The sequence below is a fragment of the Diplotaxodon limnothrissa genome, linkage group LG7, assembly GCF_057381915.1.
Source record: "Diplotaxodon limnothrissa isolate DT_005_m linkage group LG7, D_limnothrissa_male_GT1.1, whole genome shotgun sequence".
Classification (NCBI taxonomy): Eukaryota; Metazoa; Chordata; class Actinopteri; order Cichliformes; family Cichlidae; genus Diplotaxodon; species Diplotaxodon limnothrissa.
Window position 1 is genome coordinate 8465172 of NC_140602.1, and position 19215 is coordinate 8484386.

Consider the following 19215-nt stretch of genomic DNA (forward strand, 5'->3'; position numbering starts at 1 on the left):
TTGAATAATTTTAAAAAGTTTAAATTTGTTCAGTATTGAACGGCAGAAATTAGGTTTTCTTTTCGGAAAATGTAAAAGGGAAAAAAAACAGCGGCTGACAGCGCTGTAAACAACAGTAGACTGGTGTGTAACAAGCAAGCCAATAATGAAGAAAGGGAAACTGTTCTTGAAGTACAGAGAGAGAGAGAGAGGGAGAGAGAGCTGCGCATCGCGGTGGAAGCAAAACAGTGAAAGTCAGAGTGAATTCATGACGATGTTTATGCAAAGCGTTTGGATCTTCTTTTGCTGCTGGTTCGGTCAATATTGTTTGGAGAGAGATCAAACTAACAGCTTTAGAATCGGCTCATTAAGGGCGTGAACACAAAGCGCGATTCAAAGAATCAGCGCGCTGTCGGCTTTCACCCCCACCGTGAGAAAGGCAACATCTAACAGATTCTGATCCGCGGGTCGTGCTGTGTGTTTAAGTCTATGTGCAGAATCCGTGTACCTGCTCTCATTTACTGTCTTAGCTGTTTGGTGGTTCTTGAAATTTTGTGAGATGTCACCAGAGATTCTGGCATTTCGGGCAAAATAAATTTATATTAAAAAAATCGATTCAGGATTTTAATGAATCGATTTTACGTTATCCAAGCCAGAATCGATTTTAATCGATGAATCGATTATAAAAACCCACCCCTAATCTCACACTTCTGATAATCAGCTGTCTGCTTGATGTTTATTCAGCTGTGTAAAAACTATAACTTTAATCTCAGCCAAACCGATTTACTCAGGAACAAATAAAATACTGAAAAAAGCCAAATAGCATTTGGAAGTTATCCACCAAGTGACTTCTATATCATGTTTAACCTGAGTAGCGAAATTTGCCGGGAGTCCGGTGTTCTCACGGCTCTTGAGCCTAGCCCCCGGTTAGCTATCGAGCTAGTGGGTAACAGACGTCTCCGAAAACGTAGGAGCGCTTTTGAAAATATGTGGTGTCTTGATAAACTGAGCAGATATTTGAGGTTTACACAGCTACATTCTCGCCTGAAAATATGTTAAACGTTTATTTTGTGACCCAGAAAGAATAATAAGAGTAATATTAAAACTAACTAGCTGCCGCCATTGTTGGAAACTGAGCTGGGCCGCGCTATGAATTCTGGGACACAGCTTCTTCTTCTTCTTCTTCGGGGTTTAACGGCAGCTGGCATCCTTGTACATGCAGTGCTGCCATCTTCTGTTTCAGTCCGTTATTACACTCTTAAATCCTACTACTTATACCTGCGTCTTTTGGGATCTTACAAAGCTTCAAACGACGCGTCGACTATTAAATCAGTCGTCGACGATTTTGATAGTCGACGTAATCGTGACTAGTTGACTAATCGTGGCAGCCATACTCCAAACACATCTATTGTGTATGTAGTGTGTGACAAAAGGGCAACTTACCATTTATGGTTACAAGAGCCACAATTGCGCCGCGTGAAACCTCAACGTTACCTGCTGGGCAGTCACACACATGTTCTGGCCTTTGCACAGGCAACAGCCGAACTAACATTAAAACACACAATATATATATAAAAAGGAATTGGAAATTAACTGATACACAACAAATATACAATAACAGCACCCACTCATAGTACATAGCAAGAAATGCATAAGACTTAAAAACCGTACCTAAACTGTGATGAAGGCTGCAAAAACCCTCCTGTTACTGCCTCTCTGTTGTGCAGGACAAAGCGTGTGTGAACTGCAATATCACAGTCAGCACAAAGGAATGGGAGAGGCAGGCAGTCCAGACACCTCACAACTACTTGTTTGCCACACTAACACACACGGTGTGACTGTGGATCCAGAGTAGCTAACATTATCTATAAGACAAGGCCTGGCCTCTTTCCACTTTTGCGAGGACACCATATTTCTGATCGCCCAGTGAGTAGCAGCTGACTCAGACGACGTCTCACAAGTCATGGCTGCGTCCTCTTCTCCATCCTCCAACAACTGAAGGAGCTCCTGACGAAGCACCTCAGTTCCATACACTAACAGAAAAAAAATAAAGGAAGAAACTCTTCCACAAAGTGAAAAACACTCTAGGCAGTATGTTTCTTAGGACTGCACAAAAGCCCTGCCTAACTCAACTATAACAACAAATATAAAAGTAAACAGAAATCACAACATATACAAGAAGGTAAAGTACCTTTTGTTGGGTTGACACTGGCAACATAACTAGGTTCTTCACGTGGACATTGATGCTGCTCTCTGGACACTGGGAGGAAAAAAAGAGATTGAAGAATATTTACTTACTGAAATTCTTTGGTGAAAACAAGTTGTGAGATAAAATCATTGGTTGTGTGAACACTGACCACGTGGCATGCAACTAGTACATCGACTGGTTGATGGTCTTTGAGGAATAAAATCTCCCTGTCTGTCTGTCACGTGTTTTCCAGCGCACTGGTCTTGGCTGAGGTTCACTCTGTGCATCATTCTACGCAATTAACAAGGAAAAAAGGGAACACCTAAAATACAGTCCATAAAGCAAAGATTATCAAACATCTTAAGTTAACCAACTTAATTTGACAAACTTATATATACACATATATTAAAAAAAATTTCAAATAATATAACGTTTACTCCGTACAAAATATTAGACAAGCGTGTTCCCTCTTTAACAACTGTTTCCACTAAAAATATTACCTGCATATCTTGAAGGAGTTCGTCAGCAGCCTGAAGCTCTTCCTCCAGCTCGGGATCCTCTGAATCGCTCATTTTCAAGCTAAAGAGGAAAGAGATTTTTGCAGAACTCTGTGACATAAACGCATAACTAACGCAACTCAAATGATTTTCAGTCTTGGCGCTCCAGTTAACGTTAGCAATTAACGTTAGCATCATCAGTTTATAAAAAGCTAGCAGAACTCTAATGCAAAAACTGCTTTACGCACCATGTGAGGGTATTTTGCAGCACACAAGTCCTTTAACGTTTGTAATAGATTTAATCCATCATCGTTGGATTAAATGGCTAATGCTGCAGTAGCCACGTGTAGTCGTTACCTAGCAAGCATGCTGACGGTAGCTGTAGTCATTTTTAAATGCATTAAACCGTTTCGAGATCAGTCACCTCTGTTTGTTTGAAGCTTTTATGAAAAACAAACTTTGAAACACACATCAAGATCCATCCATCCATCCACCCATCCATTCGCTTCCGCTTATCCTTTTCAGGGTCGCGGGGGCCTATCCCAGCTGACATAGGGCGAAAGGCGGGATACACCCTGGACAGGTCGCCAGTCTGTCGCAGGGCTAACACATAGGGACAGACAACCATTCACACTCACATTCACACCTAGTGGCAATTTGGATTATCCAATTAACCTATCCCCACAAGCTGCATGTCTTTGGACGGTGGGAGGAAGCCGGAGTACCCGGAGGGAACCCACGCAAACACGGGGAGAACTTGCAAACTCCACACAGAAAGACCCCAGCCTGATGGTGGAATTGAACTCAGGACCTTCTTGCTGTGCGGCAACAGTGCTAACCACCGTGCTGCCCTATTACTTTAAATATGTATTTTTTACATACCTGCATTAGAATCAATCAGTTCCGCCTCATTTTCTTATTCTTATAAATGGGTCTCTCCATTCTCCCATCATCCTTTGCTTACACAGGTTGCATCTGATTGGTTGGAGCCGAGCACATCCAAAACTAACAGGAGTGGTGGATGAATCTATAAATGTGTTTTACGTGTGAAATGAAAATAATAAACCTAACAAAGGATTATGTACGTTAAATCTGAGCACTTTCAGCTCGTGAATCAGTTTGGAAAACACTGTGTGATGGCCACAACATGAAGCGATTTTATTGTTGCATTATCAGTGATACTTTCATGTGTTTTTGTTGAGAAATGTTAACGATGTCCATTAAAAGAAAGCATTAAATTAGGGAGAAAAACCCGTTCGCGGAGAGGGTCCCCGGTTCTCCAGTTAGATTGTGCTTCACAGCGTCATGTTTCGCTGTGACGGGGTTATTATTGGAGTAAATGGATGGCTGGAGCCTCTGCTCGAAGCGTCTCTGATCGCGCGAGCGGGTTCATATTGGAATGAATTGACAACCCACAGCGTCACATAAAAACGTGGAAGGATACCTTTAGCGTCAGCATGAGAAGTTAAGGGACGCGACAAATCATCATTATTTTACGTGTCGGGAGTGAGAACGGGTTGCTCCAAGCCACAGAATGAGACGCTTCAGAAAACATAGCAGGACCGAGGATATCTGTGACTCGTCCTCCCCTTTCCTCTATTAATGTGTTTTCTCTTTTGTGATAAATGAGTTCAAATAAAAGCAGCTCCAGCTTTTCAGATATTTTAAGATAAAATTAAAAATTTTAACTGGATCTATGAGGGCCGGCTGGCTTTTGTATACAGCACACCAGAAGGTGACCAGAAACTTGTCGCTCCTGACATGGGCGTCACTTATGGCTGCTGTAATGGCATTTGAGCTTCTGATGAGGTCACGCATGAGGCCTTTTCATAGTGAGACACGAAACGAATGCTGAATGAAATAATTTGAAATGTTTCTGCTGAGCTATTTAACAAGTCAGCAGCGCCGCTGTGTGGCCAAATGAGCGTACTGCATCAGAAATCAAACGAGTCGCTGAAAATGAGAGATGTGGATAGTTTTCCATTGTTTCTAATGCAGGACGCTTCGCAGAGCATCACGCACACAGACAGACAAACGTCTTTTTAAATAAATGATATTAAAAGGCTGACTGATGTTAATCAATGATGTAACAAAGTAAAAATACTCCATTACTGTACTCACAGAGTTACAGTATTCGAGGAGTCTCCTGAGAGCTTTGTTTTTACACCAAACATCTGAAGTCAAACGTCTCCACTTTCTCCCCCCTCACATTTCCAAAATGAGCTTCTTACTTTAGGTTTAACACATTTGATATGAATCATTTATTTTGTGGCCACACACCGTCCTGATTTCAAAATGATTTCAGCGTAAAACGATCCTGCTGGTGAATCATCAACAGTGCTTATCACGCATGACTGATGTAGTAGAATAGAATTAGTAGAATTCATGCATCATTTAATGTATCAAATGAAGGATATGTTTGAAGAAAGAGTTTCTAACAGTGTCTTTTTGTTCCTTACAGTAGTTAACCGTGTAACTTTAATGTCTCAAACTTTAAACTTCCAAACCACCAGATTCTTTTAACATTAAACAAAATACTGTTTGTAAATATTAGCTTTTATTTCTCCATATAAAATGAAACAGAAGCTTTTCAGGTATCTTGGAGGCATTTGTGATGAGATGAAAAGATGTGGAAATCTGTTCAGCATGGCTTATTTCTGTGTATCCTCAAGTGGCAGACCCAAAACACGACCCACATTTTAGGATTAGGATTTCAGTTTATTGTCAACACACACGGGGTGGCTGTAGCTCAGGTGGTAGAGCAGATCATCTCCGACATTCACACAGAGTGTGTGTGAATGTTACTTAGAAAGCACCTAGAAAAATGTGCTTGTGCAAATGGGTGAATGCACAAGTTGTGTAAAGAACAGTAGAAAGAGTAGCTCTATAAGAACCAGTACATTTGCCGTTTACCATTTACATGTATAAATACAGATAAGGCCAGTATAAATGGTGGAATAATTGGGCTGTTTATATCACCCGCTGCAGTGCCTTGCGGTCAGCAGCCGATCAATTCCCATGAAAAAGTGGTCAGGATTCTACAGAGCATCCTGGTATTACCTCACCCTGTGAGGATTTTAATATGTCAGATTATATTCTTTTTTTTTATACATTTGTCAACAGAACACAAGTTTCCACTGAAATCACAGAAAACATACCTGACAGAATCCTTTGGTTGTTCCATATCCACCTGCACAGGAAACACTGGCAGGAAGACCAGGCCAGTGTTTCTTACAGACCTTTGGTTCGATGACAGACACGTCCACCACCGTCGGCTCATCAACAGGTTCGCCACCAGAAACACTTGATTTTCTTTTAGGTTTATTTCAGCACGTGGAGGCTGAATTGTTTGTACTCTGTGAACTAATCGAACGTTCACACACAACTGGAGACACAACATGAAGTAAAAAATAGAAACACATTTTCATGTAAAAACTCTTTTAAAAATATAATTATTCTACAAATACATCACATGAAACTGATGCTGCTTTCAATGATGTCATTAGCATGTTCAGTGTTTTGGTATCCTTCATGGATTTCATTTTCTCTCAATCTTTATTTTGGGATGATCAGTGTGTGCGGTCACTGTGTGAGTAATCATTGAGAGGGAATTAAAAATGTCAACAATTTTAAACTGATATCTTTATTTCTCATTAGGCAATCGTCACAAGCAGGTTAATGTCAGCATTGCTGTAACCAACGGCTGTCAGAAGTCAAAGGTCATTTTTATTTGATGCTATTGCACTTAATTGTGTTTTATTTTCCCTCGAAATAACATCTGCCTTATCAATAACTTAGAGTGATCTGATCAATAAACACAAGTTTGAAAAAGTTTGTTTTTGGATGAACTTCATGAACAGGAAATCTAACTCACAACCGGTCACAGTGTGCAGCAGTGAGCACAAAGTCTTCAGTGATGAGGAATTCTCCACAGACATGTTGACCCTTGTTATTCTGAACTGATCCCATGTAGGGTATCGAGTTGTCCGGAGCTTTTGTTCCATGAATAATTCCTGTTGAAAACTCTGGTAAATTAAAAAAAAAAAGAAGATGATAAAGTTAGTGTGCCGTTTACAGCCGTAAGATAAATCAGATATATTTGATGTTCACACTGATGCCTTGTAGACATGGTAGAAAACAAAGAAGAAACTTGTGAAGACAGTGCATGGTGCCAGCAGGAAACTCAAACTGCCCTTTACTCAGTAGAACGACTTTTATACATCACGCGTCTTAGTTTGAAGGCTGGTCTATCGTTATCATCTCGACTTCCTGTCATGCCAACCTCTCTGCAGTGCAGGTTTGATGTACCATTATCTAATGTCAAAAGGGGGATGGTGCGTTACAAAGCAGCGAGAGAGACAGAAAGGCAGCAGAGTTCAGGTAAGAGTTGGATTTTAAATACAGGGCTCTGTGTGCGGGCAGGCGGAGATGAGGATCCAAATGCAGGACTCAAACACAGAATTGTAACTCAAAACCTCAGCTTTATTGCTGGAGAAATTAAAACATGAACTGAACAAGGGTAGTGAACACGAAAATACTGAACACAGTATAAAACACACAGGCATAATCCGACGGTACGATGCAGCACTGAGCAAGGGCAAACACAGGGCTAATATACACAGGGAAGTAATCGGGGAATGGAAAACAGGAGGGAGACACAGCTGGGAGAGATTGGGGCTAACGAGTCAGGGGATCGAAGCTGGACACACTGACATAAGACACAATCCTTCAAAATAAAACAGGAAACAATACACACTAAACTAAGACACGGACAGAGAGAGACAGACTAGACACTGAACTAAACCAGCAAAAAACATGAGAACACAAAACCTAAGAACTAATCCCTAAACAAGAAGAACTAAAACATAGATTAATCATCATCATCATCATAACCAACAAAAGCACCACAAGAGAATAAGAAAACTATCCATAATGCAAAAACACACCAAAACATAACAACTCAAAATACTGGGTCAAACTGACCCAGAATCGTGACAGGTAAGGAGATGTCATTTCAGGACTTAAACCAGACTCTAAGAAATTGCTGTGTCTAATTTTGCGATGCTGCGAGTAACAAACTGGGTTGAGTTTGGAGGTTGAAGAGGAACTTTCCCTCGCCAGGCCTCGACAGCCGTCTGTGTTTATCTCATCTCAGTTTATCTCATGCAGCGCAGGGCTAAATTTAAAATTATTAAATACTTAAGACAATGTATATTCTTCTATGAAAAAAAATACAAGTATTCATTTAAGCAAATAAACAGAGCCGTAAGAGATGTTTTTCAGAAACTGTTGTCTTTATTTTGATTTGCAACTAACAAATTTTTTAAAAATTTGTAGTTTTTGTTGTGCTCTCTATTATGTGAACCCCTCACCTAATTTGTTATGTTTTTTAACAAATTAAACCCCAACAATCAAATGATCCCCTGTGAGCAAGCACTAGGCACGGTGGAAAGGAAAAACTCCCTTTAAACAGGAAGAAACCTTTGACAGAACCAGGCTCAGGAAGGGGCAGCCATCTGTCGCGACTGGTTGGGGGGTGAGAGGCAAAAGAAAAGAAAAATGAGAGCACAAGTTAGCTAAATGTTGCTTATGTTGTCTGATATGAACAACGTATGGTTTTCTGGACTGTGGATGAAAAGCAGTCCATCATTACTAGTCTTTAAAAAGGGACTAATCGATCACCAAGGTGGCAATATGGCTCAACGAGGCCATAGACAGAGTTAAATAGGCAATCACTGTTAAGCACTGAAAAGCCCCAGTAACCTGCAGCTATAATAAGGCCTACTGCGGCAACACCTAAACCTATTTTAAGTAGGCGTTTGGCACCATGACGCCATGAACCACTACTAGTCGGAGCCACGTCAGGAGATGGTTCTGAGACAGGAGAATCAAGCTCCTCAGGTTGAAGACCAAGATTCTCCTGTGTCGGAACCACGTCAGGAGGTGGTTCCAAAGCAGGAAAAAAAAGCTCCTCGGGTTCAGGAGCAAAATTCTCCTGTGTCAGGACCACAGGTGGTTCCAAGGCAGGAAAAAAAAGCTCCTCGGGTTCAGGAGCAAAATTCTCCTGTGTCAGGACCACAGGTGGTTCCAAGGCAGGAAAAAAAAGCTCCTCAGGTTCAGGAGCAAGATTCTCCAGCTGCAGAGCCTCCAGAGATTCCACCTGTGACTGTTGTTCTTGGTACTCAAGAGGCTCTAAAGTTTTCTTGAGTTCGTCTCTCTCCCTTTCAATAAGTGACAACTGAGCAGCAATGCTGCTGTTCTGTCTAAGGAGATATTCTTCCTTTTCCAGAAAGTCACGGTGCATCATTTGAACGGTGTTAACCTGTTCCTGCAATTTAGCCTCCAGAGAATCCACCCTTGACTGTTTTTCATCCAGAGCCTGTCTCACCCGACGCTGAAGAACACATATTTCTTTTTTCAGCTCAATTATTTGTTCAGTCTTGTGATCTATTTCTCTATTCTGTTTTTCTATTATCTCTTCTTTTTTTGTTATTTTGTGGTGAGCTTCTCCCACTTGGTGCTCAAGTCTCTCTAACTCTTCCTTGACATCACGGTGCATCGTACTAATTTGTTCTTGTATTTTCATTTGAAGGTCTCTATCCGATATTTCTCTCTCCACTAACCCATATAGTCTTTGTGATTCCGCTGGAATCGCTCTGTCAGACTGTGAATTATTGACTATTTCTCGTGACATTTCTTTAAAAGCTTAATGCAACGTGTCGAAAGAAAAATACGTGTGCTTAATTATTTAACTTTAAAATAGTCCCTTTCTGAAAGGTTTCTGGTTTGCTAAACACAACTCGCTGTTTCTGAAAATGTTCCAAGTAAAACTGTGTTTGCAAAGGTGAAGAGGGGCTATTTATAGACTTTTGTGGCAGCGAATTTGACGTCAGCGCTCTTTGAGCCTTTGATCCTTTGTTTGGTCACAGGATCACATGACAGCTGTGCGTAATTCTGCGCATGCTCAGAGAATACCCATTGTGACGCACGGTTTTGTTTTGAATTTTTTTAAATACCCTGAAAACAGTCCAAACAGTGTTGCCAACTTAGCGATTTTGTCGCTATATTTAGGGAGTTTTCAAACCCCCCCTTAGCGTCGTTTTTTTTTTTTTCTAAAAAGCGACTAGCGACAAATCTGGCGGCTTTTTCTGGTGTTATTGGAGGCTTATTTATGACGACTTTTGACGTGAAAGCGTTGTTACTCTCAACAAGCAGCGGGTGCTGCCGTGGGCACATCGCTCGTGCCAAAGCGCTCACAGGCGGAGGATAGTCCTCCTCCAGCCGCTGTCAGGGCAGGAGATGTTCACGTGTGTCCAAACTGCAAATGAATCGCGCACGAGCAAAGCCGCCGCTCCCGCACTGACTGTAACGCAGTCAATTCTTCTTTTACTGTTATGCTGTTTTGTGGATCACAAGGTTTAAAACTACTTGTAAACACACACACATACAGTAACTCCACCCTAACCTGCAGCTGCAGCGCAAATAACAACGAAAATTGTTTGTAAACGTGTCCTGGAGTTTACAGGTGCAGACAGTGCAACAGCTTCCAGGTCATTTATTCTGCCAATATGGCAAGAAGGTAGTGATGGCTCGCTTGAAGCTGACGCTCCGGAGCGTGTGTCGAAAAAAACAACACACTGGTTCAGAAGCACTGTGTCGAGGCTTGCTTCGTTTGGCAAAAGTCACGTGACCAGTGACGTCCGAAGCTTCATTACGCACGTAACTGCTTCGGTACCTGATTCAAACGGATATAAGGAAGTGAATCATCCACGGGATTCGTGGAGTGTGTTGATGGTGACAGAGAGCGAAGAGGTGATCATTCCACTGACAGATATGGAGCCAGCGAGGAAGAGAGGACATTCTGGCGTGTGGGAATATTTTGAGTTGATTTTGCTCAATTCATTTTATCTGCCGAAGTGAAAAACTTGAAATGTCCAAAATCATGTTTTCATAATGTAAATATCATTACAGCATATGACTTCAGGAACACTTCCATGTGAATTAAAGCTAATGAAGACTACAAAAATGTATTTGACACTATACGTACATTACATTGCTACACAGTTTAGAAAATCATTTTGTTTATTGTTTTTAGGTGATAGTCTGCAGGACCCAGGAATACCTGCATATCTACCAGCTTGCAGTGTAGTTCCTGCACTCCACAGCCTCTTCTGTTCCATGCAAGTGGATTTTCTCCAGGGCAGGAGAAACTATTTCTAAGAAACGAAACAGACTCAGCCAGCGCACAGTAACACTAATCCTCTTTTTAAATGTAAATAACAAAAGGGCTACCTGACATAGAGCATGTTTTTACTTTGCAAGTTCTTGATTAGGGGTGGGTTTTGATTATCGCCTTTCTGATTACAATCCATGCTAAATTGAATAAAGTGATATTGATTCATTAAAATCCCGTGTCGATTTGTAAATTAACGTTATTATGCCTGAAACGCCAGCATCTCAGGTTAAACCTCACAACATGTCGTCAAACACCATACAGCTAAAACAGTAACTGGGAGCAGGTTTACGGATTCTGCATACAAACGTGAACACAGAGCGCGGACCCGACGCGTCAGAGTCAGATTTTGGTGCGTCGTCGGGTCCGCGCTGTGTTTGCCTCTCTTTTTTTCCGCTGGCTTCTGCAGCTGCAGGTTTCATAACTCTCTGTTTACATCTCTAATTAAGTCTCACATGTGTCAGCTTTCTTTTAATAGATACGAAATTATGGATATATACTGTTAAATGATCAGAATTGTAATATTTCTGACTGAGGCAAAACTTTCCAGATTCCAATCAAATTGAATCGGATCCTGTATCGAATCAAAAATGATTCTACAAATCAGTAACGATGCAGCCGTACTCAGCTCCCTAAGCATTTTCCCTTTCCAGTTCACAATCAATCCCACCCCTACACTGTAAAAAAAAACGTGCTGTTTTTACAGGAAAACCCTGGCAGCTGGGGTTACCAGGGACTTCCTGTAAAAACGCTTTACAGATGCAACTTGTAAATTGATTTACAGTGAATGAATCTCAGATTAAAACTGTTAAATCTACAGGAAAAAGAAGTTAATTTCACACATAGATGTGATATATAAATACACTATTTCCTGTATCTTTTACAAGTAATAAATGCTTTTTGTGGATCCATAAACTGCAAAATTAACAGGGAAATATCGTACAAAGAACTAATTTAAAATGGTAGAACTACGGTGAAACTGTGCATATTAAATGGAGCTGCTCTGTAAATTATACATAAAATCTATGCTGAATATTATATGTTTTAATGTAAAATTTTAACCATAACCCAGCAAATTTCTTACTGCTACGCCTACACCCAAACATGCAAAAATACACATGAGAAAACACAAGAGAGGAAAATATCACTTTTGGGAAATTTATTTTGCAGCCACATTAGCAAAATGACAGCAAATGGATCCATTTTTCCAACTAACACAATATGCAAGGCACACAGCAACTACACAATTCAATCAAAATATAGGCTATAAAAGCTGTGGAACATTCCTGCAAAGCAAGAACCATGTTCATGAAACAAGCATTTGTTAGACCCTCCACCAGAAAAAGTTAAATAACCTGTTAAGACTTTAAAACAAAAAACACATATTGTGCCAAAAATGATCATAATCACCGTGCAACGCAACACGCACCCTGCTGTCACCACAACCATGGCCCTGGTCAGAAAACATCAGCAAAACCACGTGGTGAAACACACCTACACATGTGGTCTAGAAACACTGCAGTAGCAGCATGTTGTTTTTTTTCTTTTCTTATGTAAATAAAGAACATTCCTACAAAGAAAGAACATCTTCATGAATTGGCTTCATGCATTCGACCAGTAAAAGGTTCCAGTACACATTGTGGAACAAAATTAACAAAGTAAAACTAACAGTCCACAGAGAGTCAAGATTTAGGCTTAGCGCCACTCGTGGTCGGCGAGATCCTAAATCAGGGTGAGGACTCGAGGGTTCACACTGAGACGACGCTTTGAGTTTTTGTTCTCTACTTTGGTTCCTTTTTCTGGGTTTATGGAGAAGAAACACCTGTAGCATAACAATCATATAAAAGTTTATTAAGCATTTTTATAATTGATCAGTTAAAATACACATACAAAGTAAGTAAAAATTAAGTATATACATATATATATATACAGTCATGGCCATGACCACGTTCAAGACAAAGTATAACCAAAATGCTGTGGGGAAGTGAACAATGCATGGTCAAAAGTATTGGCACCCTTCACGAGTGTCTTCTGCAGTGATATGTCACACTTTAGCATTGTTAAAATCCAAAGCAAAGGTTATAGGTAGTCAGACGTCAGTTGACGCTTGGTCTAGCCCTGAGTCTCGGCCAGGCTTGGACCCAGATTCAGACTGTTAATGTATTTAAAAAAACCAAACAAACAAAAAAAACAACAACAAAAAACAGAAAAAACAACTGAAACCGGCTCCAAAGCCGACCGAGACTCAGAGCCAGACCTGGACTCGAACCACATCAAAGCCAGACTCCAGATCCCAGAGTCTCAGTTATGAGAAATAACAAAGCCATATTTGTTCACCTCTGAAGAAACTCTAAAGTGGAAGCCAGCTCAGATGGATAATGGATGTTGAAATTGTAGTAGCTCCCGAACATGAGGCACAGTGCAGAAATGAAGGAGGATATGTTTGTGCTGACGAGGTGCCGATCAACACTCAGCATGTATCTTCTTGAGGAATAGCAGGACTGTCCTGTGAAGAAATTATTTAACAGGTTATATCAATAAACACGGCAGTCACATGACATTCTATAAAAAATGCACTTAAAAAAAAAAAGAGAGAGAGAGAGCTATGAAACAGACTTACCACACATGATAATAGTGGGTGTCAGAGGCACTTGCTCCAGTTGTACCTCATCTGCCAGACATGTATCTTCAACACAGAGAAGCATGGACTCCTCCTTCTCTTCAAAGTAGCTGAGTAGCTGTTTAAGGTAAAAGAGACACATGTTTCTGAGATAAGAATGACTATCCTTCTCTGGCATATCACTGGCTGAACTAGCAGATGCCATGGTTTCATGTGTGTTTTCTGAATATTCTGTACTGTCATTTGGGGGCTGAGGACGAGATTCCTTGTACATGTCATCAATACCATCTGGGGAACAAGCTTTATGCTTCCTACACATGTGAGAAGTAAATGATGACTTTTTTGTAAACATATGCTTACAACCACTTACTGGACATGACACAGACCTGCCCCCTGCAATATGATCATTTAAGTGAGACACTAGCTCTTTCACTGTTTGAAAATGGCGGGCACATAATGAAACTGCACATTTTAAATCTGCAACAAGAGCTTTAGGAGTAGCTTGAAGTGCAGGTGCATTGTGCACACGATAAAAATGCCCCTTGAAAGCAGAGTACGTGGTGAATGTTTGGCTGCAATTGGCGCCAACACATTTAAAAATACAACAAGGCTCATTCTTATGCACTCTGCAATGTAGTACATAGCCTCTTAATGTGACCAATACCTTTTTACAAAAGACGCAGATGATCATTTTTAGTATTTCTAAAGTTTGCCTGTGCTTTTCAGCTGAACTAGCATGCTAGCGCTAGGTTATGAGCCTTGGTCTAAATATCAACTGGTGCTTTTATCTCGAAAAAACGTCGCCAAGATATTGAACTTACCGTGCAGACTTTCTGACGAACAAACACAGATCCTCAAAAAACACTTGAAATCGTATGTTTGTAATTTGTCCTAACAACGTAGTTGCTGAAAGTTCGATGTTTTCTTCTCCCGTCTTCTCTCTCGTGCTGGCTCGTTAGCTATAGTCGTGAACTAGGCGCTCTTCTCCTCCCGCCCTCACGTCATTATCCAATCAGAGACGAGCTTCAGATGCACATTCAAAATTAGGCGCGCTCAGTGCAACTGTGAGTGGCCTGAAGTAGCTTACAGCTCTGTGGAGATGAGGCACCATAGAGATCCTATGGGAGGCACTGTAAGTTTGTTTAGCCTTTAATAATGAGACATTGCTGACCTAACCCAAAAAAGTATTCTAGTCTAAGTATCACATTGCAATTAAAAGAAACATAAAGAATACAAGCATTATGACAGAAGCATTACTTAGTCGTTAAATAATAATTTCTTATTGGTTACCCTACAATAGGCTGCAAATGATTTAAGAAAAAAACATGATGTAAACAATTTTAATTGTATATTTTTATATAGCCTATAAATGGAGAGGCAACCTCTCAGGTTCACAATGACATCTTCTGTGAAAACATTTTTATTAGTCCAATCCATGACTTTGCATCATTTCATGAATCATGTTAAAAGTAGGCCCAGTACATCCATGCAGTTGTAAAGTGACTTACATATACGTCATGTGTTTTTAAGAAAAACTGACTAAAACTGTGATTTTTACAGTATTTGCATGTCAAATTAACATGATTGTTTGGTTATGAGTATTACGGTGTTTCACTGTTTTTATTCACAGTATTTGTAGTTTTAACCAATAAATTTGATTATAATCACACATTCATGTTGTAAATATAACAGGAACATTCTGTTTAAAGGTTTACAATAATTCACTGTGATCGAAACAGGAAAGTTGTGTTTTGGGGTTTACTATACATTTCTGTAGGGGTTTTACATGGTTTTTATGTCAATTTCACTGCCCTTTTTTACAGTGTAGGTCAAAAATATGTATAGGACAATTGGCCTCATCTAATATTTTGTATGAACCTGTCCAGCTGTCCAGTGATTAAACGACAGGCAGGACTTCACAGCAGGGGCATACTCCATAATGTGCTGTGCATTCTCATATGTATATTATATATATTGCTCACTTATTGTATTTACCAACATCAAGGAGTTATGAGCAAAGAAAGGCCACACCATAGTGCATGTTTAAATAGGGAAAGTTTATTGATCAAAATGTATTACGCAAATACGCATTACATTTTTTTCAGCCCCCCAATCGAGAAAACAAAACCAATTACATGTTCAAAGCAACGGAACGGTGGCCCAATATCAGAGAGAACTCCACTCTTGAGTGAGCAGCGATGATTGAGCAGTCCGTTTTATTTTGCAGATTCAAGCTGCTCTTCAAAATTTTCACCACCAGATGTCACCGGAGAGGACTGTGTTGAAAAGCTTCGAGTAATGAACCGTTTTTCAATACAAGCTTCAGTGCTTCGGAAAGCTTCATTTGGCCATCACTACAAGAAGGTCATAACTGCTTCAAGCACTGTCTATATCAGGGGTAGGCAACGCCAGGCTTCGAGGGCCGGTGTCCTGCAGGCTTTAGATCTCACCCTGGGTCAACACACCTGAATCAAATGATTAGTTCATTACCAGCCCCCTGGAGAACTTCAAGACATGTTGAGGAGGTAATTTAGCCATTTGAATCAGCTGTGTTGGTTCAAGGACACATCTAAAACCTGCAGGACTCTGAGACAGGAGAGTCAAGCTCTTCACGTTGAGGACCAAGATTCTCCTGTGTCGGGACCACATCAGTAGATGGTTCTGAGACTGGAGAAACAAGCTCCTCAGGTTCAGGAGCACTACTATGACAATTTCCCACATGCCAAAGCAACGGAGGAATGTGCTTCATTTGAGCACAACACACAGGGAACCAGCAGTCAGTGATGGGCAATAGAGGAAGCCTGGAAGCAAGAAGCAATCCTGGACTACAATAGGCACAAATACAGCTTGGATAACCTAGAGAGGATGTCAGTCAGTACAGCCTTCCCTTGTTAGCAAGTAAAACCTGGTTCCGTTTTGTTTCCTTGCTTTCGTGAATGAGAATAAGTTTCTAAATTAGCGGGGCCTGTGGAAGCGCAGACCTAACAGAGTGTGCCATGTGTTGTGCTGTGTGTCACGTCACATGTGTATTCATACCTCACAGTGAATATAAACCACTAAGCCCACCAGCTAAATCCTGCAACCACACAGACCATACTGATGGATTACCACAGAGTAAAAATGGCTTGAGCAAGAAAGATCAGAACTCAGCCTAAACCTCCTGTGAATGAGACGAACTGTGTTTGACCTCCAGTGGGACAGATCATCTTAGAATTGTAGACATATTCTTGCTCTATGACAGATTCCCCGACTCATCTTCAGCCTGTTTCCAGCATTTCCTTTTCTGTTAGCTGCCACTTTAGCCAAGCAGCAGCGTGAGTACAAATTACAACCTAAAAAAGCCAAAAAATTGTGACCTGTTCTCAGTTTTCTACCACGGTCTAGCCATCTCTTAAATCTTAATGTTGATTCAGAGGTTTGCCTCTTATCTTTATTTAATTTAATAACAGTACAGTACTTTGTTTTTGGTAAGCATTGTTCTTAAGGTAAATATGTAAAAATTGTGTGTGTTTCAGTTCTGTGTCTTGTGTACTGTTTGTTCGTACATGTGTCTTTCTTGCTACTGTTACATCCAAATTTCCCCTTGTGGGACAATTCAAGGATTATTCTATTCTATGTCATTTGTTCACAGCCTCTCCCAGTCAGAGCTTTTCTCCATGCTTGTCTTACTGCACATGATGTTATTAGCACAACCACTTTAAAGGTGATAATTTAGGACTTCATCAATAACACAGACAGCAATGTAGTTAAACATCTTACACTTCATTTTTATTAGCAATGAACTTAACCTACATACACATTGTATTTATCACTACCACTCATTACAATATTCATTGTTTGCTCAAATGTAATTAATACTTTCATTTTTCTAAAAATACCTCAAAACACAATTGTATGGAAGTAATAAAACACAAACAAATCAGTAAAATATGTATTTTACAAAATTGTGCTAGATAACATTCTGCAGTATTGCACAAACTCTTTCCAATGACAAGTAAAATATAAACTATTTTGACCACTTTTTTCCATTTGACTGCATAAAAATGAACATTTACAAAGAGTTATCTTATCTTATCTAACTGTTAATTTAGACTTCATCATTATGCAATGCATACCCTGCTGCATCTAAGCCCAAACCAGTAACCAGGCAGAAGTACAGAACAGTGTCCCTGGTAAATGAAGAGGAATCAAACGGGGCTTGCGTTTGTGTGTGTGTATTTGTGTTTTAATACATGGTGGTGAAGCATCTTTTTTAAGACCCAAAGGGTTACTTTGGATATTTACAAGTCTGCTTTAACTCCAAATGATCAAAATTTAGATATCTATAAATTTCTAAGAGATCATAGTCATGTTTCTGCAGTCAAGCGACTAGTCTAAATTATGCGTGGTGACACTGCACTATTTTACAGAACCAGACTTCTAAAGGTCCAAACTAATCCTTTAACATTATATAGAAACATATGCACATTTACAAAAAACAACAAAAAGCAAAACAAAACAAATCGAGAACTCCAAGGAAGATCTCCTCTATTTTGTTCGCTAGCTGTCTAGCTTCACATGGTCACGTGTCGTGAGGGCAGCATAGTGAGGCTGCACTGACTTACAAAGCTTGCTCTACCCTAGGCAGTTCAAACACAGAACATGTCTTTGTACAAGCACAAGACACAGCAGTCGCTAAATAAACTAGAAAAGATTTGTCACCTGAACAGAGTTTGTGTGGATTCTATCAGTCATGTGTTAGCAGGGTGAACAGCAGTGGGCTGTGTTTATTCCTAGTGAGTCCAACTTCTTTACCAGCTTCTGGGGAAGTTAGGTTATATATTACCAGTAACTTTTCAGATCAAAAGGTGATAAAGTTCAGATTTTTTTTCACCATATCATTGATGAAACTTACTTTTTTTTTAAAATTTGAGCATCAGGGACAAGGCTGTTAATTGTTAAGGTCAAGGTTAAGCATGTGTACTCTGTGTGAACACTCGAGAGCAACAGAACATGATCTGGGATGCACTGAACAGGTTCCTGAAAACTGTGGAACAAACCAAAAATGCTTATAAATATGTGACCTCATGCAGTGTGTGCACTTAACAAACAATGAAAATAGAGATTTTCCATTATTAAAATATGTAAAAGGACTCTGATGTGTGAGTGACATCTGTTGTTATATCTTACACCGATTAGTTTTCTCTGAAATGTAAAAAGAAGAAACAAACATGTACTCCCCCTCCGTCTGCTCTCACCTATCATTTTAGTGATAAATATGTCTTGAATTCTCGAATTGACTTGTTAAATATTTAACCTAATTAAACCCTAAAAATGGAGTCATAAGACTTTTGTCCAAATGTTACCTGCAGTCACAACAACAGTCACCTGAAGGGGCTGAATACTGCAAAGACCCCACAGAACAATCAGACAATCCACTGTCAGTAAATGTGAGTAAATCTGTGATTCTGTGAGTAACACACTGGCTCCAGTTTGGAGGCTGAAGTGGAGCTCTCCCTCGCCAGGCCGACAGCCGTCTGTGTCACAGTTAATCTCATGCAGTGCTGATTTAAAAACTCTCACATATTTGGACAATCTATAATCTTCTAACACAAAAACATACAAATGTTCATTGAAGTAAACACACAGAGCAGTAGCAGATTTTTTTAAATGTGTTTTATTTATTTTCATTTGCTGCTAACTGCCTTGTTTTCATTTG

At 40.1% G+C, this 19215-nt stretch overlaps 2 protein-coding genes across 2 annotated transcripts in view; one reads left to right on the plus strand and one right to left on the minus strand.

The window, feature by feature from the left end:
- Positions 1–19215, plus strand: part of LOC146627715 (uncharacterized) — a 51054-nt gene that overhangs the window by 12895 nt on the left and 18944 nt on the right. The window lies entirely within an intron of this gene.
- Positions 12620–14231, minus strand: LOC146627717 (uncharacterized). Its single transcript, XM_085359113.1, has 3 exons — positions 13518–14231; positions 13235–13403; positions 12620–12719 (listed from the first exon to the last, which is right to left on the minus strand). The coding sequence occupies exons 1-3, from the start codon at positions 14206–14208 to the stop codon at positions 12620–12622; spliced, it is 960 nt and encodes a 319-aa protein (XP_085215239.1). The 5' UTR covers positions 14209–14231.

Coding starts and splice junctions, on each gene's coding strand:
- LOC146627717 (XM_085359113.1), bottom strand. CDS start 14,208: ATGATCATCTGCGTCTTTTGTAAAAAGGTATTGGTCACATTAAGAGGC. Junction 13,404..13,517: donor ACCCACTATTATCATGTGTG/GTAAGTCTGTTT, acceptor ATTTCTTCACAG/GACAGTCCTGCTATTCCTCA. Junction 12,720..13,234: donor ACTTTAGAGTTTCTTCAGAG/GTGAACAAATAT, acceptor GTTATGCTACAG/GTGTTTCTTCTCCATAAACC.